This window comes from Vanellus vanellus, assembly GCF_965231255.1.
Source record: "Vanellus vanellus genome assembly, chromosome: 14".
Classification (NCBI taxonomy): domain Eukaryota; kingdom Metazoa; phylum Chordata; class Aves; order Charadriiformes; family Charadriidae; genus Vanellus; species Vanellus vanellus.
The window spans coordinates 8728376-8755099 of NC_138919.1; the positions used below are offsets into that span (position 1 = coordinate 8728376).

Here is a 26724-nt window from a genome sequence, read left to right on the forward strand (position 1 = left end):
GTAGTGATAAGCATAACTGTTCTTCTAAGTAAAAAAAATTGTCTTGACATGATACCCATGTCCCTCCAGAACAGAAAAATGTACACGTAGAAAGGGAGACAACACAATACAAACAAGGAATTCATACTAACACAAAGGAGAATATGTGCAATGCAGCTTTACAAAACAAAGAAAATGCCTATCAGTTTGCTGAGCCCTTGTGAAGAGCCCTTGTATTCTTTTGAGAAAGTGATTACCGCCTTCAAAAGTAGTTAATCAGGATATGACCCTTAGTAATGAATGTCTCTTTTCAGGATTTAAGTTGATGCAGCTGTAGTCTCTTCAGGAGCTTAAATTATAAATACAGGCTAGGAAGAAATCACAGAACAACTTAAAGTACATGGTGCCAGTATTCACAATTATGAAACAGGGTCAAAGATCACCACTCTGAGGTTCCAGGCTTCGTGGCTCTCTTTGATGGCTGCGAGATAGTTTGGGGAAGCGCGTAGTCCCTCTCGAGCGATTGCTTTTACTTACTGGTTCTCCAGAAGGTGGGATATCACTAGGAAGACAAGAAATAGACAGAAGCAGCTAGTTTATGTTATATGTAAATTATTCTATAGTTATTCCAAACATGAAAAAAGCAGATGTTATGAGAGCCTGGCACATGACTGAAAAGTACAGCACACATCTTCAACTAGACAGAACTGCATTCTTTCTACTGGTATCTCAAGTGTGAATTACAAATGGGGTCTTTCAAAAATGAGAACTAGTAGAACTTTCAATACTTTATGGAAGATTGCGAATTACAGGATAAAAGCGTATCTCTATGAGTTGCAGTTCAGAAATGGTGGGAAAAGCATTTTGAAGTGATAAAAGTACAAGCAAAAAAGACAAGAGCTTGCATGATGCTCTATTTAACAATTCTCTAAGTATGGATGGATGTATCATTACGTGATGAAGTACATTAGTAATACATCCCTGTTGGGAATTCTTCAGTCTCTTCTGACCCACAACAGACTATAGTCTTACATGAATGAGCCTTTTGGAAAAGACTCCGAGAAGAAGTACATTAAGTTCAACAACAAGCAGTAACAGAAAATTCCAGCTTACCTAGGTGATATTCAGAGGCTATAGACTCCTCGGAAAACTACAGTATAAAGGGATAGCATTGTACTTTTGCCATTCTTTTAGAGGACTCCACATGGTTTTCAATTATACTGCTTACACACAGATCAATAAATAAAACTAAACTTTGCATTTTGCAACTCAGCGAGGCAATAAAATCACACAGCATACAAACCCAAGGTTATTTTTATGAGTTAAAAACCCCCTTATAATACCTATCTTCAGAGTGAGTTATTAAGTCCGTAAGGGAGGAATTGTCCACCTGCAATTCTTGCCAGATTAAACAAACACAGATACATTGTAAAACAATTGCTGAATTTACTCTATGTGGTTCCCTTTTTCCTGCAGAGTGACCTTTCTGACAGGTCAGGCAGCCCTGCAAAAGCCACCAGCACACTCAGGCTCCACTCGAGCATTTTGAGCACCCACATGGCAGAGATCTCAGCAAAGCAAAAGCCTTTAACAAGTCCTGGGACTGAGTGGAAAATTCACCTGGAGGAAGCAGAGCTTTTCTGCAAGATAAGGCAGCCGTATCACTGGTAGCCATTAGCTTTGTAACTACAATGCACACATTGGCTGTTACTCACTAAAATAATAATAAAAAAACAGTATAGAAAAAATGTGTTCAGATGCTAAACATTAACAGAAAACACAATTGTGTTTTTTAATGGCAGCGTACTTTCCTTGTCTAAATTTCTGAGTGGAACCGTCTACAAAAACCTTAGTTAAAGGATTTTTCCTTCACATGAAAAAAATTGCATAAAATACCTGTAGTGTACATCCTCCTCTTCTCTAATGACAAGATTAACAAGTTAGATCTTTAATTCCTTATTTTTCTTGTCACTAAAATAAAAACTCTAAAAATTAAATTAGTATATGCTATTAATTCTTGGTAGACAAGGATAATTGGACTTCCAACCCTGGTCCTATGACTTCTTATTTTGGAACTCAGCAATGCTATCTAAGTTGCTGTAGAGAATTCTGATCATGTGAATCCAATTTCAGCTGTGCTCATTAGCATGGATTTCTTTTAGTAACATGAATATTATTACTCATTTTTTTTTATACTATTTATAAAATTGCAGCAATGCAGCGTTCATACTCCAATGCTTGCAAAATTGACCATGGGATACTGGCTTCAGAGGGTTCTGATTCTGTGTTAAATATGTATTCTTCAGAACATGTAAACATAAAAGCATCTAAATATCAAATATTTAAAGGAACAAAATGATATTTTCACCTCATTGGACTTTTCTCAATCTAAAATAGGTTAATTTACCAGCATAATAGCCACTGCTGATAGAACTTTAGCTTTATCTGGCAGAGAGAGCGCTACTTTACGGATACATGGTAGTTTACATTGCAGAAGAAAGCGCAGCGTTATGTGCAATTACTATAATTTGGTGATTGCTTTATTGAAAGTACATTTTAATACACAAGCTCCTCCTGCTGGCACGTCCACAAAATGACATTAGTGCCAGTCCAATGGGAAGTCACTTCTCCCTTCTGGAGGAAAAATGCCATTCAAAGAAAAAAAAAAAAAGCGAAAAAGGTGCAAAATTAATTTGCCTAAAATGAAAAGATATGAACTAATATCAGTCTGTCCTGACAGGCATGGCTGAAGTAAGATCATCTTAGGATGATTATATGAACACCAACGTCTGGGAATGAAGGACAAAAATTGCAAGTAATTCTGCTTATTTAAATGATGCTACTCCAGAACGAGATATATCTAATAACAAAATTAGAGATAATTTGTCTTAAACATCTAAGCTAATTTTTATAACAACAATCCAAATTCTAAGATTAATCATTATGTTACGCAGGTTTACAGAAACCAATTTATATCTGAGGAATTAGATCTTCCATGCATCCAGCATGAAAAAGGAAACTGGAACTGAAATTGAATTGATTAACTTCCATGGAAACAGATGTTGTATGGGCAAAAAAGTTTAGAGTATTAAAAACTCATCATACATTTAAAAGTATATCTTAAGCCCTTTTCCATTCTCACTCTTCCAAACCCTGATGAGAAAAATTGCCATCTCACTTGTCTGTTTCAGCTCTATAGCTTTTTACTCTACATTTAAAATGATGACTTTCCAATAACACCCAGAAAGTTTAACTACTAAATTTGGGGGAAAAAATTACCAACCACTCCCAAAATGCATGACAATTAAGTATGAGGAAAAGATTAACCTCCCATCTCTTCTGTCTCCTCTTACTGTACTGGATTTAATAATTTAGTTCTGGCCTTGAGGTCAAATGATACTTAGAGAGTCTCTGGCACTAAACGAGACACCTTTTTAAACCGATTGACAGTTCTACAGGTCAGATAATCCATGAACTCTTGGGCAGAGGTATGAACACCTTAAAATGATCCTGTCAGTATTTCTGGCAAATGCACACGAAGATGAAATAGAGACACTTATTCTGAATCTATTTTTGCCAATCTGCGTTTGGGATTGTGGAGGAAAGAAAAGGCATACCTACATGCAATGTCAGCAAATCCTCTCTCTCATTTGTCTCATTCAGGAAAACCAGTCTCTGGGCTAGATTTTTTGGGTTGAATTAGGGATCACCTATAGTTGATAGTTTTACTCAGATTAAAATACAAATTTAAAAGATGTAAATCTAAACCAGGGAGTAGCTATTCTAGAATAACTCTTCCAGAACAGTTCCTCCAAGTTCCTTCCTGATAGTAAGCACTTCCTCTTTAAAGCTACATCTGAGTTACACCTGTTCAGTTTTAATATAACATTTTTCTTTTCTTTCTACTACCTTCTTAGCCACTGAAGTCTTAACAGGGTTTAATTTTCTAGGCTGAGTCTGGCAGGCAGCCGGATGCTTGCCAGGCATTACCCTGCTCAGCCCTGGAATGTCTAAGTATTAAAGGCTCAAGTTCTTGTCTACATTCTCACCTTGTCCCATTCTGAAGAAAAAAAGAAACCTACTGAGGCAATCAATTCCTTCTTCCCACCAGGTCATTGTTTAGCTTTTAAGCATTCCTCATTGATCTGCCCAGCGTTTGTTTGGATACCAATTCAGTTTCATTGATTTTGTCTTGGTGTCAAGCTCTGCCTGAGGTGCATCTATAGAAAATAGCTTAAAATAACCGGTCTTTTTAATCAGCTCCTAGTTTATTCATACCTTTCACTTACTGCTCTCCACGTATCAAAATGTCAACGGAATTTCGTGTGTTTTTCTTTACATACTTAGCGTATGGAACTGCAGTATTCTCTTACTGATGTCGTGAACATTGAAAATGAAGACATTTAATTCCCATCTCATTGTCCATGGTTCAGGATAAAATTAGAGAGAGATGTTTCTTATAAAAATAGTATAACATGTCTGCAATTGGAAATACTTTCATACCAGCCAGATACTGGAGAACAGTAAGCACATCTTGGAAGTGCAGCAAAGCTCAGAATCAGGTATTTCATACATATACACCTCTCTCTCTCTCTCACATGTAAATGCATCTCTGGAGACATTCATGATTCTAGTTTTGCTTGAGTAGTATTAAACATACCTCATGAAGAAAGGCATTAGCTGGCAGATAAATTTGGTGACTCTTTTTTGCCAGTTTCTTGTGTGATTAGTATTTTTGTTTGTCATGATAATCCAATTTCTGGTTGTAACCCCAATATTTAATGTGGTAAACTGGATTCAGGCAGGCAGCCTCCTCAAAAAGGTAGTATTAAACAATGCCTATACTATGTTAAGAGAACCTTATTAGACAAATGAGAACTAATTCTGACTTGCTTATACAACATATCTCAGCACCTTCTTCTGCCAATTAAAATCATCTGAAACACCTGTTTAGTGGCATTATTAACTAAGACTCTGACTTCATCAAATTATTTTATATACTCTAGTAACTCCTATTTTGCAGTGATCTGGGTAAAATCCTTGTTTTCAGTTGCTGAAGTGTAAAAATAATCGGACCCACATTCCTGCCATCACTCCAGATTTTGTAGAAATGAAATGTAATTATTAATGAGAAACAGTGATCTACATCTATTAATACAAACGACTGACTTGGGAATTTTAAATAGTCAGCTATTAACAGAAGAGGTAGAAAGATATGGGTAATATAATCTCTCTATAGTACATTTTGACATTGAAAATCCTGAGGACAGTACTAGAGCAAAGTTGTCAGGTCAAAAACTGAATCATCATTTCCTACCGAGATTAGATCTAAATTGATCAAGAAATGAAAAGCATTAATTCTAATATTCTATCCAACTGTTTTATTAATATACAGCTCCTTCTACTTTTACATACATATTTCTACAGCAGAACACAGTATTCATAATGATGCATTCAATCTCTTCTTGCTGTGAAATAATTACAAACACATAATCATGCTTCCATTTGTTATAATTTGAATGATCCTAACTTGTACATTCTCATGCTACAAATCAGTTTCCGTATCAGCATGAAGATTCATAAGCATCGCCTGCACTGATATTTGAACTTTTCTGTAAACCATGACTCTGTACATAATTCTGATGATCAGATCTCTTTTTCCTTCCACTAACTTTACTTTGAAGTTGGCATAACAAGATGGTTACTGTAAAGTAAATGTTTAGTATCCATTAGTTGTATCCTATAAAACGAATAATATTCAAGATTAACTTTGGATGAAATACACTCTCTTTCATTCAGAAAATGCTCAGAACCCTGTAAAAATTACCTTTCCTTAGTTAACATCTGAGCAATACTTATACCTAGAGTCTCATTCCTTGGCTTCCTAATGCATAATGACATCTGAATTCGGGAACGGTTACTTTCCACTTTTTTTGGTGCTCCAGCCAGAATAACATAAGGCGTAAATACGGTACTCAATGCAAGTCATCTCCTCACAACTAACCAGAAACCCAGAAACCACTGAACACACATAAGAAATTGTTCACCATAATACACTATTTATTTATAATTGATCTAATTGTTTTGCGTGTTTCAATGATTAGTTGAAAGGCAGTAAGTTTGGCTATTCCATCCATTTCCATCTAGACATCACCAACATTCTACTCTGTTGAGTATCAGCTGAATTTGTATAAGCAGTATAATCTACTACTTCTCAGTGATAGGTAATTTAATGAACAAAAGGTTCAGAAGCAGAACGTGTTCCAAGGTTGTTTATATAATAACAAAATGTAGGATTTGCTTTCAGAACAGTGTTCTGTGAATACCTGGATTTATTTTTCTCCAGCTAGTACTGTAATTATCATCTTTAAGGAAAGCACAGACAGCTCTACGATATATTTTTATTGAAAATATTGTGGTAACTAAAACCAGAAGACGTGCATCAGGATTCACAATGCATCATATATGTGAAAATAAAAGGAGTAAAACTCTTGTTTGACAAGTAGCAATTTCAATGTGCTGAGACAGCAGTGCATTGCAGTGACTAGCCAGGCACTTCCTCCTCCATATTCACAAGTTGTTTGCATGCAAAAATGACATGGAATGGAGACAACTTTAATTACCAAATTAGTTCTTGAATAGCCCATAATCAATACGATCGGCATTGGAAGTAACAACAGAAAGAGTTTACAGAAAGTGTGTTCTGAGACACTAGCGTATGAGAAGCCAGCAAAAGGAGTTATATATTAAACACTTTTGAGCTACCCACCTCTAGTTTACACAGAACAAAAAATGCAAAAAGCCGACCACCTTTCATGCCAAGCAGGGATGGGGGGGGGGGAAGAAAGATTTACCATCTCCTCTAATTTACCTCATTTTGCCCATATCACAGAGAAGAAAAATCTGAAAGCTTAAAACATTTCTTTCTCCCTGTTCATGCCTATAATTTACCTGATACTGAGCTCAGCAATGTACTTAGTCAGACTAATTTCCATTAAACACTTGTGTATTCCTGCCTTACTTCACCATGTTTGACTTTTAACCTTTGACACCGCATAGTTGAGCTTCATGGGTAATGCTGCAGAGTTACCAGTCTCCTAGTCTGGAAATCTGCCACCTACACTTCCATTTGCTCAGGGAGCAAACAGCTGTTGGGACTTTCGTTCTGAGCTGGGAGCTCCATGCTCCTTGACTCTGTTGCTCCAAATTCAGCCAGGCAAGAACATTCGCCTGCAAGCACAAGCATTTACACTTTTCAACACCGCTTAAGTAGTCTCCATGGAAATAATGCAACTTAGCTGTCTTTGCCTTGAGTTTTGCAAGTAAACTGCCCATCATAAAAAACAACCTGCACAATTACCATTATTATTTTATTTTTAATAACACAACCCTTCTTTTAAAATTACCATAAAAGGAAATGGAATCATAATGTAAAGTTGTGATCAAAACATGTTGTTTTGCTCTTCCAAGCAAGTGCTTGAGTTTTAATTGCTCCATCAAGTTAAGAGGCATCAGCTGCTTCTCTCAAGTACCTTCATTTCTCATGAAGATTACAGCATGATATTAACATACGCAACAAGGCAGAAGAGAGCTGACATGGCCATTCTGAGGGACGGATCCAGATTTGAATGGATGTCATGTTAACAATAATAGCTATGAATGTGAAAAATGAACAGACTTTAAAACTTCTCCTAGAATGCTACAGAATCATAACTCTTTTCTGGAAAATATGTTAGCAATAAAAAAAGGTGACGAACAGTGCTTTATAGCAATCACTCTATTTTTTGTTTTTATTTTTTAAATACTAAGGGCAACTTACTGCCCTCCAACCATAAGCTTGATACTAATAGCAATCCATGATCTAAAACCTCAAAAATCTAGGTCTTAGTCTCAACCTTTGGGAGCTTTTAGATTGTTCTTAATTTTAGCCTATTATTTTTAGTTTCTCTAAGCTAAAAAAAAAACAAACCTCAAATTGAATTGGATAATACATGGAAAATAGCGCATCTGCACCTGGAAACATAATCACAGAGACAGGGGAGGCACAGTAGAATTAAACCTGTATGCTGCAAATAAACAAAGGTAATCAAGATGTGAAAATATTGTAAATATAGTACAGAATTGAGTACTGTCAACAGAATAAGAAGGGGAATGCTGGCTTTGTTCTTGGTAATGAAGACACGGACCAATGTTTACATTTAATCCAACACAGCAATGGAAGCTAATCAGACAAGGTATGACATTGCCCGGTAAATGACTAAGGGATGCAGCTTGGGATGCAGCATTCTTGAAGGATTAGAAAGAAAGTAAGCAAGCATCAGGCTGGCCAGCAAAAAGACGACCACGGTAACCGGCAACCAAAAATTACACTTTCTGTTTAGTCGGATTTCAATTATTTTCTCTATAAGAAAGAAAATGGCAGTGATAAATATAGGCTCCTCCTTTTTTTAATTCTGACTCCAAATGAGGCTAACAGGAAGCAAAATTTGCTACTGACTCCAGTGGGAGTTAAACGCACTGTTCATTGCTGGCCATGAGCTCCAGAAATTTGGCGTCTGTTTTCCACATATCATCAGATTCAGAATCTTTTAAAAGTCTATCAGGTCCCTATGTAATGCAGATGCAACTTTGCCAAGGAGTTCAAAATAAAAATAAATAAAATTTGCAATAAGCATGCTCCTTGCCAGAGTACTAAAGAAAAAACAATTTAGGACAACGGTGATCAGCTGTGACTTTCCTATTGCCGGAAGCCATTTAAGTGCACCTCCAGCACTAGGGTTGCATGCCTGGCAACTGGGCAGTAGGAGCTTGAGAGCGGCTGAACGTTCCCAGTTCTCAGCTACATAGCCTGGATATGGCTGCTGCCAGCCAAAGTATCTGCTTCTGTAGCTGAGCTGAGTTTCATCCCATAAGGAAGTTATGGGATCACAAGAAAGGCACTTTCACCTTTTACCTATGAACTTCCCAGGAAGTTCCTCCTCTCCTTGTCTCTCAGAGTTTTGTGGCTTTCGGCCACATGAAGATTTTGTTGTTAGGAAAGCTAGCCAACCTTGATACAGGACATTTTATGGCTTTGAATACATTTTGAACTAAATGGTAACTGAAAAAGCTGCTGAGGTATCACTTTCCCTGGTTCAGAAACGGATTAATGAAGCATCTCCATGTAGAGGTCAATATTACACATGAATGTATACAGTACCAGAAGGCAATATGATAATGCAGAATTTTATCTTTGTTAGGGTAGTTCTGCTTTGCAAGTAGAAAGAGAAAAGTCTCAGAAGACACCATATACAGCATGTTCCTACAGTTCCTCCTTGCAGTATAACTGTACAGGCCTGAAAAGCAAAGGACTACACGGATGCAATGTAAAGACTATTTATGCCCTACATAGGCTCACAGGTGATATAGATCAACTTGACTGCAGTAACAACAGCTCTACAGTTAGACATGAAACATTTTTAATCTTAAATGCTGCCCCGTGCTTAGAAAAAGCTGAGCACCGGATTTTGTGGGAGATTTCAGGATTTAGATGCATTTGACGCAGCTGCAGCACGAACAGTAAAAATATGATAAAATATTCAGTCTGCCTGACAATGCAAACCAGCCCCATTTTATTTCCCTTTGGTCATACCTAGCTATCCTCAATAGCAAGTGCTTTGGGATTTATCTCTTTTAATATGCAGGAGTCTTCCACTGAAAGATTTTTAAAGGAGCCAGACATTCAGAACTGTTCAGTATATTTGTGATTTACCCAGAAACTGTATTAAGACTAATAAATTAAATCTCTTATAAAGAATTTATGAGTTCTTAAAGGTTAGAATAAAATCTCAGAAACAAGATTTCAGAGTCAAAATAGACACAGAAGAGTAAGAAACGGGCTCTTTGGCTCACTTTGCAGTTGCAAAATTAAGCAATTTTAAGCAAGCTGTTTACAAGGCACAGATTTCTAACACTTTCTACAGTGAACAGCAGTCCCTGGAGACCCACATATTAGTGGTTCTTCTTACCACATATCATGTGTTTTACTAAACTCTTAACATTAAGTGTAATTGTGTCACGCTTTTAAAATCTTAATCTAAAAATAAACCTTTGGACTGCTGTTGGCATAGTCACTCTGGGGGACCATGTAATCAATACGTGAAGATTTGAAGAAAAATTATTCTGGTCTGCTGTTGGAGACAGCCATCCCAGTACAAATCTTTCCTGTAACTTCTGTGTAAAACTGGGTTATTTTAGCAAGCATAAACTGAAGAAGCCTGTTTCACTATAAAGCAGATCTGCATTAGGAAATGTGCAGCTATTCTGACTACGTCATTATAGACAAGAATAGCCTGATGTTATACTTAGACCAATGTTGTAAATACGCAAAGTACTCCCATAGTGTTGTCCCTGGGTTAGGGCCATACTGAAACAGCAAATGGAAGAAGCCTGGAGAGGATATCTGTGCAATCTCTGCATGCTGCAGATGAACCAGAACTGTGTGATGAAGCTACCCCTATCATTTCTGCAGAGACCTCAACAGTTCCGGTCATTTTGCATTTCTGAACTGACATTTGGCCTAATTTGTACCTACAGAGAATGTTATTTGGAGACCTCTGAAGCAGTCTAAAGAATATTCCCAAAAAACTAGCAAAAATCACTTTCTTTACTCATTTGTTAACGACATGAAGTGATATGGCAGGGAAATATGCATGCATACGATTAATTTTTGTTATTAATAGACGAGTGCTTATAATTACACCAAGTTATTCTAGAATCCTTCAGCTAACTGTTCATGGATTCCGCTATCACCACAGAAGTGCCAAACACATTAAAAATACACCACAAAAATAGCATCTGAAATACAAAAGAATTGAATGGACTATGTTTATAGCTGGCAGATTAACAAAGCCAGGAACAAAGCTTCTGTGGGATGTTTTGAATTTCAGTGATGGCCTGTAGCTAATTCATGCTGTTTTCACATGAGAAACTGATGGCTGCTGAAATATTTTTCAATACAAGTTCAAATGAGGAAATAACCCACCTCCTTTTGAAAAACTGTGCAGTTAGGCATAAACAAACTTGTTACGGTCTGGATTAAAGCCAAGTACATGCAGGAGTACAAAGATACCTCCCTTATGAAGGGGATTTGCTTCATGTATTTGAATGGACGCATCCATTTATCCATTACTGTCAGTGTTGCACAGAAAGGAGTGTGAATAAGCGCTGGAAGACTGCAATATAAGATGTAGAAACAGATTTTTCTAAACCACATTTTCATGAGTATTCCTTACTGTTTCATATGCTAAGAGAAAGGAATAAAGCTTATATATGCATCTCTCAGCAAAGTCTCTTTCACTCCTCAAAATCTTTTCCACCGTGGAAAAGTAATCAAACTTAATCTTTGGTTTTATTCCGAGTGAAATAAGCACTACAGAACAGTTTTTCTTGCAATACTCCAAATCTAACAAATACATGAAAAGAAACATTTTCAAATCATGTTTCACTAGCAAATTAATTTAAAAAAAAAAAATGCCATTCTAGTAATTATATAAAATTTACATATGGGAGTATATTTGCACACATGCATTTCAATTTAAAGAACAGTGTATTTTCAATAGTTATGCCTCTTTTTTTTTTTTTTTTTTCCTCCTCCCTAACAGATTCCTCAAGGGCAACTGAACTGAGACATTGACATTTCAGGAGATCTGTAGCAAACACCATAAACTCATGTTTGAGAGCTTAGCTTGTGATACTTCTGACAATGGATTACATAAATACACTATGCCAAAACTGTTTGCAAATGCCATCCTGAGCCAAAAACATTTGCAAATGTCACAGAGAGCCACCCAATATGAAAAGGGCCACTTCCTTAATCTAGAGTGATTACTTCTGCAGGAAAGCCTGATCTACGGGCTACAGAACACAAACAGTGCTTGACTGATGCTTGCTGTGCCCCACTGTGACTCTCATCAGTAGGAAATGAAAGCATGCAGTGACTTACAGGAATCGTTCCTTGTTTTTCTGCATCAGGCATCTTGGAAAAAATACTGTTTTCAATTTCACAGAGTATCAGAAAGACAATTTGGTGACAAGACAATGGGTGTTCGGGAACTGGAGAGAGAACACAGGTCTATTGCGCTGACTAAATGGAGACACAGCTAACCTGTTAGGTCATGTTACTCAGACCCTGGTTCCTAAACAATAAATCCACTAAATCATGCTCTCACAGGAGAGCGCTGCCTTTCTATATCAAATGCAAACTTGCTGGTCTGTAATTTCTTCAATTCTTCCGCATTTTAGAAAGCCTTGGAATAAAAGTGTTTTTTTTAAATTGTTGCCAAATATCTTAATCAAGCTTCCCTTTTTATTAGAATTCAAGCTGAAAATGGCAAGTTAGAGACTTTCTCTTGAACGTACACTGTGAATTTAGGCCACTGTTGTTTATAGCTGGAGTTATCTGTTATAAACCATGTCTATCAGTTTCATGACTCTATATTTTTCTACGTAGAGATTTGAACTTCTCATGGATCTCCAGACTGAGTTTTGTCCAGGCCATGTCACCCAGGCTAGCGTAGTTTTAAGTGATGTATTTTGCCATGCAGACTGGTTAAAGTAAGTCAGAAGCCCTTAAATTCCTTTCAACACATCAAAGAAATGCAGGAGTAGAAATAACCTCACCCTTTGTTAGAATAGCATGTCTTTATAAACCTCCTGAAGTGCCACAGTTGCATGGTATACAACTTCCAAATATATTATAAATACAATATGAACATACAAAAGAAGATATTATTTGGTCTGGGGTTTTTTTTCAGTTTCATTAATCAGTTTCTATTCGTTCTGTGAACATATATTTAAACAAATACTTCCCTCTTTAGTTGTACATTTCAAATTCTAATAAAAGAAAAAAAAAAAAATCACTAAAAGTGATTTGGGCTATAAGAACTTGTCAATAAAGAAAACACACAATCCCATCTACTGAAAGCCCTCATGCTACATTACCTACCTGAAATCTGCTTTCAGCTGTATGGAAAAATGTAACTGAAAATTTCTCCTCCTGGAAATGTCACGGGCTTTTCCAGTACTCTGCCATTCCAAAAAGGAGATCAGATTTTGGAGCATTCAAGCTATCGCTGTACACAGTGGAATAATACATCATCAAAAGGGATCTCCTCTAAGGCATTGTTTTGAGGATCATGAATAGTAACTAAGGGTTATGGATCCCAGAGCTCTCATATTCATCTGCACTTGCACACAGATTGCTCTAACTGACCAGATGGCTTCTTACAAAACAACATGTTGATATGAATAGTTTCCAAAACACTTTCTGGTGGTACACTTATTTTCTGTAAGAGACCTGCAGATGGTTCCCTTACCCTACCTATAAGTTCTCCAAAATATATCTCCTGAACTAGCTGTTACACAATCTTCAGCTACATATGCTGATATTTGACTATGAATATCTAAAGCTGGCAATTTTCTTAAAATGATCTCCGTAAAGAGAAACTTCACAAGCAATTATGGATCAGCTAGTTTAAGTACAGCTGTAGAATAAATATTACAAACTATTTTGCAGGACTTAGTAGGCCAAAACATAAGCAAAGCCACAATTCGATTACAGGGAATTCATGTAGATTTGGGCAACGGTGGTCTTGTTTAACTTGTACTCTTCGACAATATTACTGCCATGGCAAACAAGGGTAATTAAGTGGATATCAATGCTTTAGGTTTACAATTGTCATGAAGTCTGATATCATATTCTTCTAACTAGGAGTAATGTAACTTAGCAGGCAGGAAACTGGCTTAAGAAGGGTAAATTTTGTGAAAAGAACATTATTCAGATCTATCAGAGGTATTTGTGGGGTGTACATGTGACACATGAAGTGGTGAGGTACCTGAAACAGTCCTGAACAACCATGCAATAAATTGCTCTTAATATCCACATTTACCACTACGCACCATTCTAGTAACTGTCACTATAGAGACAATTTAGTTTATTCTCAACTGCTAAGTAGTTTAAAAAATTATACCGAAAAAAATTATCTTCATACCAAATAAAAATATTCACTTTGATTTTTTTGGCCAGTCTGGTGCTCTTTGATGACTTGGATGCTACATAAAAATATGTATTAGGATGTAACATAATATTCTATATGTCTGTGGAGCTTTTATGTTGAAAATTCTGTGCTCATTTTAAAAATTTATATTAATATTTAGGACTTTGAATGAAAAGGGACAGAAAGATACAGCTTTGGTAGTTTAAATCATGAGGGCTCCCAGATGTTGGAAAGTAGACACCATTAGCCAGTAGGGACAGCAAAAACATTTAGGCATCTGAACTTGCTTACAATCCCAACATTTTAGCATGTTCTCAACTATGGATTATTTGAGTTGTAAACTCCTCTGTGCTCTCCTCCTCTGGAAAAGTGAGTTCCAGCAGAATAATGGGGCAAATTGTTATGGACAGAGAGGGTAACTAGGAAATAAAGTGTCCAGACATGTCTAGTCTCATTTACTAGAGAATTTAGGAAAATACACAGAAAATAAAAGCCCTTTTCATTAAATTAGGTATATTATTGGACCAATGTTTTTTAAAGAATCCTACTCAAGTAATCTTTCCAGAAACTGGTTTACATTGTAAAAAGAAATAACTAGACAAATGCAAACAAGAGTATTAGACTTTGCTTCCTTTACAAATCATGTATACTTGTTAATGAATGCACAAAAAATCTGATCTTTGACAATTACTGTTATTTGAAGGGAAAGAAGAAGGGAAATGCCAGTAAGATTTCTTAGCTATTCAAGTAGAAATACATTCTAGGTGCTTACAAGAAAAGTTTTTGTCAATCCTGTAGAGATGTGAATCTCTTTCAAATGTAAAAATTGCAAATGTCATTATTTTACAGCTGTTAGTAACCAGCTGCAGACTAGGAGGCTAATGGAAAGCAGTCTTATGTATATTGTTTTTTAATTTACTATTTTCATGGTCATACTTCTCAACTCCTGATTGTCATTTTGTATGAGAACTAAAACACGCATTAGTTTTACCCAAGATTTAAGTGTAACACTATGGCATTCAATCTGGAGACAAACACAATACAAATAACATATTAATCTACTGCAGAGCCTGCTGAACTCAGAATACACCTCTCCCAAGCTCTCAGTGAGACTCAATTTCACAAAGAGAGACTGGTAAATTGAGGTGACAGGCAGACTTTGAGGGTCTGGGCAAGCCTGGCTAAGCTATGCAACGTGCATAGACTGAGCAACACACACAACTAAAAGACTAACAGAATGTTGCAATTAATCAGAGAAACAAATATGGTCAGAATCGACCATAATATTGCATCTGGAAGAGTTGCTGGTTTGCTCACGTAGGCAAGTGTTTCGGTTTCCTATAGTTTTCCATAGAGTTCATACTTTAGGCTGAGAGAATGAGCACAGTAGCCTGATACAGATGACATCACAAATGTCTGTATTTTAAATAGTATTAAAATTGCCATCTAGATTTCATTTTCTGAGGATGCACGTATGTCCCACATATGCATATGTCATAATTTTATATACCCAGTTACAGTATATTGATACCAATAAAAAGAGACAACAGTTTTAGAACTGTACAAGGAAAATGTTTCTTACTGAGGAAACATGGATTCTAAGGTTTTGGGATAAGCAATGTACATATACTGCTGCATGGCGGGGGGGGGGGGGGAAATCAACATATAAATTACCTTAGAATCCACGTAATGCATACATGTGCAAAAATTGATTTAAAAGTATGCAAATGATGAAGTTACAAAAGCCAGAAGACATTTGCTTGTGTATTTTCCAAATTTCTAGTACTAAAAAAAAAAAAAATAAAAGAGGGGGGAATTTATTTTACATCTAGACGTCCTGAATTATGCTGAAAGATTCCTTAGAAGCCTAAAATATGCATGGCAGCATTTTGGAAATCTTAATTTTTAGTTAAATACAAAAGTATCTTCTCCATTGGAGGTAGACAAATATTAAATAAAAAGAACTTCAAATAGTCTGAATAAAATTCAGTAGAACAGCTTAGGTTTTAGTTGCCTATTATTGGTGATGCTATAATCTTATTAACTCTCGGCTCAGCTTGTATATTCAGGATATGTTTAACACCATTGGAAAAGAGCTAAAAGTAGAAGTATGAAAGTTAAATGTGACTTAAGCCATGTTAGCTGCAATTGATTAATATCATTTGGCCTGGCTGTAAGATGGCCAATATTCTGAAAAGACAAGGATCATCCTTATAAAATTATGAAGTTAAAACCTGCCATTCCTTAGTTGAAAGGAAGTCAAATTATTTGCTAAGTGAAGAAAAAAGGCACTTCACAAAAATATATTCACGGTATGAGAAGGAAAGAATGGGAGCTTATAGATCCAAGGATTAAAGGAAGAAAGACAAAGTTTTGTCCCAGTACCCAGAGAACAGGTACACTGAATGACCACCAAGATGGTCAGACTTACAAAGTAGAGGAATCTTCTTGCCAGACATTTACTTTGCTCTATACATGGGGTAACAACTGAATTTAGAATATTCATTGCACCAGACCTTCTCATACCAAGATCCTAGGTGGAGTCGAATCTCTGTACCCAGTAAGAATCGTTCAAAATACCAGAATCACCTAAGTGTATTTTTTTTTCAAGGCTTATTTTCAAAGGAAAGACAAAATACTTTCTACCTAGTGTTTAAGTAAAAATTCTATGCCTATGGTGAGCCTCTTATTTTGTTGCTGTTTCAGCTGCTATTGCCATTTCAATAAATTAAAGCAAATTCCAATCACTACTAAGGAAATGGCTTCTTTTCTGTGTGTACAAAATCACTAAAGGAAAAGAAATCCCATATGAGAGAGTGTTTCCACGTTCCCACCATTTTCCTCTTTCACCTCATTTTCACATACATTCTCTTCATTCAGTCCAAACCGTCTCATTCAGTCTCTTGCTTCTTGCTATACTTTTTATATACATTCAGTCTCTTGCTATACTTTTTATAGCACTCCTCTACTCTTACTCTACACACTTATTCTCTTATTCCCTACCTTCTCCAGTTTTTGTTTCTTCATTAATTCGCATCAACAGCCACACACAGTTTATTACCCACTACTTTATCTCAACAAACCGAGTTGATTCTATGCAGAGTCAAACCTCTGCTGCCCAGAAGTGAAGTCATTCTCACAGTTCCCCATCTAAACCAATTCTCTCCTGCATTAACATCCTACACACCAAGTTATCTCTTTCAAACCAATTCACCTACTTCACGTTTCAGTTTGCCCTCATGTCGCATTTTCTTTATTATGATATAGACCTCAACTCCCTGTTGACTCTCTCAGGTTTCCAGCCACCCAGGCCTCAGTCAGAGCATGACACTGGATTGCCGGAGCTTTGTGAGGAAATTCTACTGAGTATCTGACACATTGTTATTCTACTCTTCTGCCTTCCAAAATATATTTTGTGAAAACTACCAGTTCAAGGCATTTTTCGTACAATTCTCCAGACTGAAAACCTCACTTGGAAGTTCTTACTGGACAAGTCACTCCAGTTAAAAGAATGACCCCGGTGAATAACTGCCTACTGCTGCAATCTGGACTCTTGTGGGTTTATGCACTGTTGTTAAATTAATTTAAACTAGAACCTAGACACTGTGTACCCTAACATATTATGATAATGAAACCTTCTTGGGTTAAATTCTGTTCCTATATGCCATTAGTTAAATATATTAACCAGTGCTGATAGACAGTAGAAAGAGGGTAAAGTGAGCATATTTGTACAAAACCACAATGCTTACAAGAAACATACATTAAGTATGTATTTGAATGGCAGGTAAAGCTATCATATGGCTAGCCTGACAAGAACAACTTTATTCTTTTATTCACTTAAGAAAATCACGCCACATTGGAAAGAGAAGGTTTCAAGATGGCTGCCAATGTTGCTTTGCAAATGCTTTCACGCTATCAAGAATGAGGACGGTACTTTGAAGTACTGCACACTTAATTATATTAGCATTTCTAGTATTCCACTTTTCATAGCTAGGATGCAAAAATTTGTTCCAGATTCAAAACTGGCATAAGGAGCTTTAAAGAATATTGGATCTATTGTTTATGAATTAGGTATGGACAAAATAGACGTAGGATTTTTTTGGTGTGTTTATAGTTAGAAGTAGTTTATGATTTAGCTAACCAAATCCACCTGGGCAAAGACTTGCCTGTTAGGGGAATATGCAGTAAATATACCGATAGGAATGATGTGGTTTTGTTGTTGGGCAATAGAAAACAAATTGAGTCACATCTAGACTGTAAGCTATAGAACTCTGCAAAGGGTTTTATACATTTTCTCAGTGCAATAGCTGGGTGTCTAAAAACTTACTGGTTATCTCTTTCTACGAAAATAACAAGTGATCTCCATATTTATTTTAAATATGTCTTGCTCTACAAATTGCCTTCATACCTGTGAAAGATTTATTTGGGAATGGATGGTAGTATTATCTCACATATTACAATTTATAGTCTTAAGCAGCATTATTCTCAGTTACCAGGCTAATGTTTGCTGTAAAAATACCAGCAGAGAAAATGGACAGCTTACTGAGTTTTTTGCAACTGGACTTCAAAGGAGTGGGGCTCCTTTGTCACTGCTGCCACTAGAACTGAGAAAAAAAAAACAACCTGACCTTCAAGGAAGGACTAAACTTTCCAACCACAGGAAGCAGAAAGAAACCTCTTTCTCAAAAAAAAGATACATGCCACAGAAGCAAGAATTTTCAAACACAGGGAAGGTGGTGGAGAGTCTTATGAGTCACAGTTACTTGCAGAAGTGAGACACAAACAACTCCTGCCCTATTCCACATAATTTTTCTTATCCGTGACTACTCATTGCAGGATATCAAGAACTGGTGCTCAAATGCATCAGTCTTCCAATTAACTTGTTTTTATTCAAGATAATTTACAATCTCAGCTGTTTTGATTTAATTCTTAAACATGTTAAAGATTTGGCTTAATTGGTGTAAGTTAACCTGTACTTTTGAGCACTCAGCATTGCAATTCATTGTTATATTGCTAAGTCATTGAGAGAAATGTGATTTTAAAGTAAGAGCTGAGAACTGTAAGACACGAAAACTGGGGTGGCAGAGATTAAAATTATATTTTTGCAAGTCCCTTCTGGTTTAATTTTATGTTACTTGTGAAGTAAATAAGAGCATTACAAAGGTAATCTCCCTGTTTTGCCTAGCCTCAAAATTGAAACTTTCTTTCCTGGCTCTAGAGCCCATTCTTTGCTACCAATTTCAGAAACACCTGCTGCAATACAGAAATGCCAGAATATATAAAGAGTTGATTTTTTAACAAGGGAATGCATGTGACTTGCTTGTTACCAAGGAAACAGGATCACTACTGTAATGACACAAAACTTTAACTGGCTGTATGTTATTTTATGAGAAAAAACTTAACCTCTTCTTGCACTGCTACAAGTTAAGCGTGTTAGGGACATATACTGCACAGTTTAGAAAACCTGTCTCTTGCTAAAGACTTGCTGAGTTTATTAGCAAGCAGTAAAAGTGCAAGACAAAAAGGAAGAAGTAAATGCCACTGAGAACAACAACTCTTCTTTCAGAATGATAGTCCATTACTAAGCCTGTTGTTAACTGGGAAGGAAAATGACAGAAGGTGATGATACAATTCCTGGGGCCCAATAAAAAAAACATTCCAAAGTACCTTGATTCAACCAGTTCCTTAGTTAAACTGACCAGCATCCCATCTCAACCCAAGTTGCCTAGACTAAGAAAAATGGTTACACAAAATAATTACCTTGTACAAACTGGGAACCAGGCGTTATCAAGAGTAATAAAAGGGACTGGGAGTGACATTAAACTATTTCTGCATGTAATAAAGAGTTAAATGAAAAAATATTAGGTAAATTTGTTAATTCATATTTTCATGGTAGGCAGCTTAGCATTTTCACTAACTCTTAAAGTCACTTTTATTATTTGCAAAAGACAGACGGAAATAGACCCATCAGAAAATCCACAGCACAGTTAAACGCTCATTTTGTACAGCACTGAAGTTTGCTGTAACATCGAACATGGCTTTGTTCAACATAATCTCCATTTGTTTCAGAACTTTATAAGTCATGTGTTTATAAAGGAAACAATATATACCAATTAGCTACCAATAGCAATGTATAAAGTACCTTTTGACTGTTACTGTCAATCTACTTGCTTTAAATTTTTGCCCCATTCTTTTAAACAATGCACTGGAGAACAGTTCTTGTACGTTTCTACATATGTAAAAAAAAATACCATACCATATTCTCTCCCTCATTTGTTTTAACAATTTTAGACACAAAATATCAGTATTGCCGGTTTTAACATTCTTATTTTCTCAGACAGCATTAAAGACAGTTTATTCTGAGGCAACCGTAAAAAGTCACAAGCCCTCAAATGCTTCCAATGGTGATTGGAGAGTATTCAACTGTATTCCAGTATACACTAAATTATTCTTCTCATAAGCACTGTAAAGGCCACTTTAAATACAAAGAAGCATGACAAAAATCTACTTCATGGAAATACGGTCATAAATAACTATTTGTGAAGCCCATTGAACAATTCGTAGCAATTAACTTTCCAGAGCAAGTCTCACTGTATTGCGATGGTAATAGGTGTAAAAGTCATACTATTCAAAAGTGAAGTGTTTATTTTTATAATGGCAAGACTCAATAATGAGGCAATAAATACAATATATAAACCTCTACAGTATTACGGAGTTGCTCTATGACATACCAGCTTTACTGAGCATCACACCAAAGCAAACAAATGAGAAACACCTTTTCTTTGATGTGTTTCAGTCCTGGAACAATACAACACTGAGGCGTTTCATTAGGGTGAATTTAGAAAGATGTGTTTCTGTAAGACTTCCACTATTACACATAATCTGCAGGAGAAATGTTTGTACTTATAATGTACTTACACTGAATACTAAAACACATCTATCTTAGTACTGCCTTAGAAGCGAAAGACAGAAAAAACAAATGAGAGCAAGAAAGTGTGAGCAAGAGCAAGAAAACAGGCAGGCAGGAGTCAGACACATGCACATAAACAGATTCTTTCACCTAAATAAAACCTATTTATGTCGGGCACTTCTGACAAATTTCTCTTAATAAGACCAACTGCTGGAAATAGAAATATAACCTAGAGAAATGCAGCTGAGAGGAACAAAGAACTAAGAAACTCAAACAGAGTTTCTAGTCCTTTTTACTTTAAGAACTGAGAAAGAGATTAACAACTTCATAAATAGTTTTTAAAATATCAAAACACATATTCTGACTCCAAATTTTCACTTTGCTTAAATTTTGATCTGAAATGTAAAGGATTACAACATTTGCATATAATGCAGATCTCATTGATAATTTTATGTGCCTCCTGTAAATCATTAGGAACTATGCATAATATTCTTCCTGATTAAAAATTGTCATTTAAGCTCTAGAGAGTAGTTACTTGACTGCTAACTTCCGTAAAACTACTAAAAGGAGAACAAGTTGAAGTCAGCAGATATTTTGAGTGCTGATGGGTATTTGGAATATATCTCCACCTACAGCAACTGTCTGAAGACTGAATGCTGCTAATAGTATTGCCATGATAACCATCCTGAAATGCTTCTAGTAAGCCTCAAGTACCAGTATGTCTCCGTAATTCCTTACTATGTTCAACCAATCTTCCTTCTCTCTGTCCCTGCTTATTCTTTCCCTTTTTATCACTGTTTCCATTCCTCCTCCCGATATATTTTTTTTCCTTCCTCATTTTCCTCTAACATTCATAAACCCTCTCAACAACTCAGAGCAGGGAAAGGAAATTTTAATACATTTGTAGAATGTCATGTACTACACATCTTCAGCGTCAATATGTGCCAAAACACAAAATAAAAGACAATGTAACATCATAATACAATTCTTGCAGAAGGAAAAGAGATGAAAGTATAAATTCTCACATACTTTGACCAAACAATTTTTGCCCTACTTCTTCACATTTCAGTTAGATCAAAACAGGCACGATGCTTTTTTTAAGTTTGATGTCAAGCCTCATAGGTTATGAGAGACTAAAACCAGAACTGTCACTTACAAAGCGAGGAATGCAGAAATCAAGAATAATGGTGAAACAACCATATGTTTGTTAAGAACAAGCCACTCCAAATATTTTAATTGTATCATCAGCAAAAATTCCACAGAAGAATAGTACATTTTTGCAATGGAACTTTGTGCATTATCTGAACATGCTAATCAAATTTTAGATATCTAAGAGATTTTTACTTCAACAATCATCAGTGCTTGGCAACACAGTTCTACTGAAAGATAAATATTGTGTAGTATCTCTACATAGTTTTATAAGTAGATCAATCAATTAACATAGCAATAAATTAGTTTCATTAGCATGTTTCAGGCATTAGGAGGTGCTTTACTAATTAAAAGTCACATATTTAAGCAAATGCTATTGCCAGTTTGTTCATGTAAATTATATTCCTCTTTATTAGAGTGCTTGCTTACTGTTATAGAACACTACTGAGATCTGTTAAAGAGAAACTGAAGTCATTCTGTGCCAAGTTGATAACACATGCTGCCACTTCAAAGAATGCAATCAGGTAAAAATCTGGCCATTAGCCACAATACTTTAGGATGTATTAACTGAATACTGTCATTTATTTTATTAGAAGACACACGTATGTACACTAATAGCTTTAAGAAATGTCATGCCATCACCAACTCATTTTTTTGATAAATTAACCTATTCAAAATTACATTTATAACTTCCTTACTTCGCATCGATATTGTTTTGCAGCATTTCAGGGCCTACTTGTTTGTTTGCTTTTAATCTTCTTGTTTATCTGATCACGCACTAAATGCAGAATAAAGGCACTGCATACACTGCAAATTCAATGGACAGGAATATTTTAGTCTCATTTCCAATTGCCCCAAAAACTTCCGGGCTGCACTGGCAGAACCAACATGTGTTATAGAATGTGCAACACAAAACTTCAGTATAAAAATCATGTTACTACTATTTCCCAAAACACATATGTAACTAAACACCACATATCCTACATATATAACTGATGCAACTCCTAACTACCTAACTATATAACCATACCCTAACTGCATGGTTGTCAAAGAAATCATCTCAATGAGTATTCAGCACTCATGTATAAATATTCATATCAATACCTGAAAATATTCCGAGCTAACTTTTTCTGCAGGATGAAATTATAAAACAAAAACATTCACTGCTGGGTTCATATAGATGCATGTATGTGTGTAGGCTTTTGCTTATTTCTGTTATATATAGAAGGTATGGAATTCAAATAAGAGGATGGATTCCCATTCATTCAATGCGTAAATTCTGTATTAACTGTAATTTCTGCTATTTTGTTTGCATGCTAGAGAAACAAGACTTTAGAGTTATTTTGTTTTTTCATAGAATCATCTTTTGTAACTTTTCATCCAGAAAGACTGTTAAATAGCAGCTATACTGCTGCTATAAATACCGTACTGTCAGTCCAACTAAGCATGTCCTAAAAGGGAGGAAATAATTAGAATATTATAGAAACCTCTCTGTAGCTATCAACCTGATTTCTTATAAATCATAAAATTAGGCAGAGAACATTAGAACGTGACATGAGCAGAATAAGATTACAAAAACATTTTTCACCTCATTTGTGATTGAGATTTAAAGTCCTGCAAACGGAGAAATTTATAAACCTAAAATCCCTTTAAAATTTTTATTAGTTCATGAAAACCTCATCTCAATACTGTCACTGGCCAGAACACAGTAAAAGCACTGTTTTAAAAAGTTTTTCTCCTCTGCCTTTATACATAAAGATTTTAATGTCTATGCATTCAAAGATCTTATTTAAATGTTTCTGTGGAGAGATTTTAGTTCATTCTTTCTTCTTAAACAGTGCCCATATCTGCTGTATAGTAAACTATACCTTCTTGAGAGATGAAGCTATTGAATGAAATACAACTGATAGTTTGTAGTTAAGTCTGAGCAAATGATTTTATCCCTCTAAAAGTATTTTGAAAGTAACTTTGAAAGAGTCAATTTTCATTTTCAGAATGAAACTCAGAGGTAAAATATAAATGAACTCCAAGATAAAATATCCATAGGAACCTCACGGTAATTTTCTTGAAAGAGCGATTTCATTTATGCTTGAAAGCAACATTTTAATACTAGCAATGGTATTGTATAGAAGTTAACATTCTTTTTACCTCTCATACCTTTAATATACACATTTAAATGTGTATATCAGGGAATATACACATTTAAATGTGTATATCAGGGAATATACACATTTAAATGTGTATATCAGGGAATATACACATTTAAATGTGTATATCAGGGAATATACACATTTAAATGTGTATATCAGGGAATATACACATTTAAATGTGTATATCAGGGAATATACACATTTAAATGTGTATATCAGGGAATATACACATTTAAATGTGTATATCAGGGAATATACACATTTAAATGTGTATATCAGGGAATATACACATTTAAATGTGTATATCAGGGACACACTGACAATTGCAACTGAAATAGAGATGACAAGAAAAAAAAACAAAATCCAAACCAATCCAAAATTCTTCCAACCCACTAAGAACAAACATCTATTCTTCCACATTATCTTAACTTTGTGGTCTGAAAGACCAAGAGCAGATACTTGGCTCTGCATACTGTTTAGTGCTAAATAAATCTTAGAGGAATATTTCCAGGGCAACTTTCTTCTTTTGAGTGGTTGATTGGTTGGTACTGAAATTTGCCTGTCGATACCTATATCTCTCTACCGCACATTTCAGAACTTAACATTCCAGGAGGGAGGAAGCATTTACAAAATGAGAAAGCAAGGTAGAAATAGTTAATTTTTCACTACCATTTAACTTGGCGACTCAAAGACAACTGACACAAAATACCCAAGAATACAATTTTTGGTATCAAATATGTTGTCATTAATGTCATCCAGTGAAATGAAGACAACATATTTTTTGAACATTACAATCCTCTAATCATCACAGAGAAACGATGACTCCTCTGGTGTTTAAACACATCCTGCAGGCACCAGTTTTTCAGAACCTGTTCCCGCCTCTTTTCGGATCATTTACTGAGTAGATTCTCTACTTTCTTTAAAACATACGTTCAAACAGCTACCACAAGAAAACAAATGTCCAGCTCTGCAGCTCAGCAGAACATATAATTAATAGTTATCTAGAAAGTGTGGTAACATGTAGCTGTGGCCTAGAAAACAAAATAAAAAAAATACTCAGCCCAGTAATCTGTGAAAATATTCACAAAATTCAGTTCATACCATTCTTGCATGTATTTTAATCCAAACATTTGCATTGCGAAAACAAAAGAGTCGATAAAGTGGCAGCATTCTTATTTGAATAGCATTGCATAGCTACAAAGTGGAGTACGTTTTAGTAGTTCCACACTGTTCAGGCTTTTTTTTGTTCAAATATAACATCTGTTTGACCAGCTGTATATTTAGCTAATGCTTCTTTGGGCAGGATTTATGTAAAACACAACTCAAGTTGAAATTGCAGGTTCAGATTTTGGGTTTTATAGACTGAGGTTGGAAGGTACCTCTGGAGATCGTCTAGCCAATCCCTCTGCACAAGGTTGCCCAAGACCGTGTCCTGTCAAGTCTTTAATATCTCCAACATCCTCGATCTCTGGGCAACCTGTTAAGAGTGTTCCATCGCCCTTACAGTCAAAAAAGTTTTTTTCTTATTTTTGTTGTATTTTAGTTTGTGCCCATTATGAGGATGATAGGAAGAAAATCTTTATCTTCTAAAAAAATTAGGACATTTGCATTAGAAACCACAGAGATAGAAAAATGGAACATCACAACATTTTTGTGTTTCTTTTCATAACTTTTTACAGCTTTTAGCTTTTTACATATTTGAAATCATATACCCTCTTATAAAGATTTATGCTGAAAGACCCAATTATGCAGTCCAAAGAACTGTGATGCTTGTTGCCAAAGATCCCTCCTGGTCTTCTATATGTATTTACAAAGAGCTAATGTGTGTGATATTTTTTGGTTAGATCGATAAAACTGATTAAAACACAAATGTACTTGTTATAACAAGTTTTATTTATCTGTAATGAACCAATCATGAGTGCAAATAAATGTTAATTTAAGTGAGTATTAATAGATAGGCCTTCACCAGCTAGGAGATGTAGCAATATAATTCAGCAGTGCCAATTCTCAATTCAGGTTTTGCTCTGCATGGACTGCAAAATTTAAGTTGTGATATCAATTTTATTATTACAAAGAATTTGTTATTCAGTATGTAAACAGACAAATTAGCAGAGCCAGAATCTCTTTTTTACTATAAGACATGAAAGTGGACTATAAAGGAAACTATTTGACCAAACCCATGACTGAGCTAATGCAGCATTAAAATTGAAAAATATACAAACCGAGATTGCAAATTATAGAGATTGACAACAGAAAGAATACATTAGTGACAGTTCACAGCATAAGGAATCAAAAAAAAAATTACATTTCTGTGATTAACCACTAGCATTTGATACAATAATGCAGAGAAATGCTAGCAAACAGATTCATGTTATTTTACCGAAAACTGTTAACTGTGTTTGAGTTTCAAAATAAAATTAATTTCTTTCTTTGTAACAGTGTCAAGCTATTTCATATAGATCAGTTATCATGTTTTGCCTCATCACATCTGTGCCTGATT

General features: G+C 35.5%; 1 protein-coding gene across 2 annotated transcripts in view; it reads right to left on the reverse strand.

Moving 5' to 3' along the window:
- Positions 1 to 411: 411 nt before the first annotated feature.
- SNX29 (sorting nexin 29) overlaps positions 412 to 26724 on the reverse strand; it is a gene marked incomplete at its 3' end in the record, with an annotated part of 142224 nt that continues 115911 nt past the window's right edge. Inside the window, exon 21 of one of the 2 annotated variants that reach the window (XM_082490401.1) lies at positions 412 to 541. In XM_082490401.1, the coding sequence (XP_082346527.1) occupies positions 412 to 541 (130 nt within the window). Of the gene's footprint in view, positions 542 to 25117; positions 25256 to 26724 lie in introns of those variants that run through there. The other variant, XM_082490402.1, reaches the window with a different exon arrangement.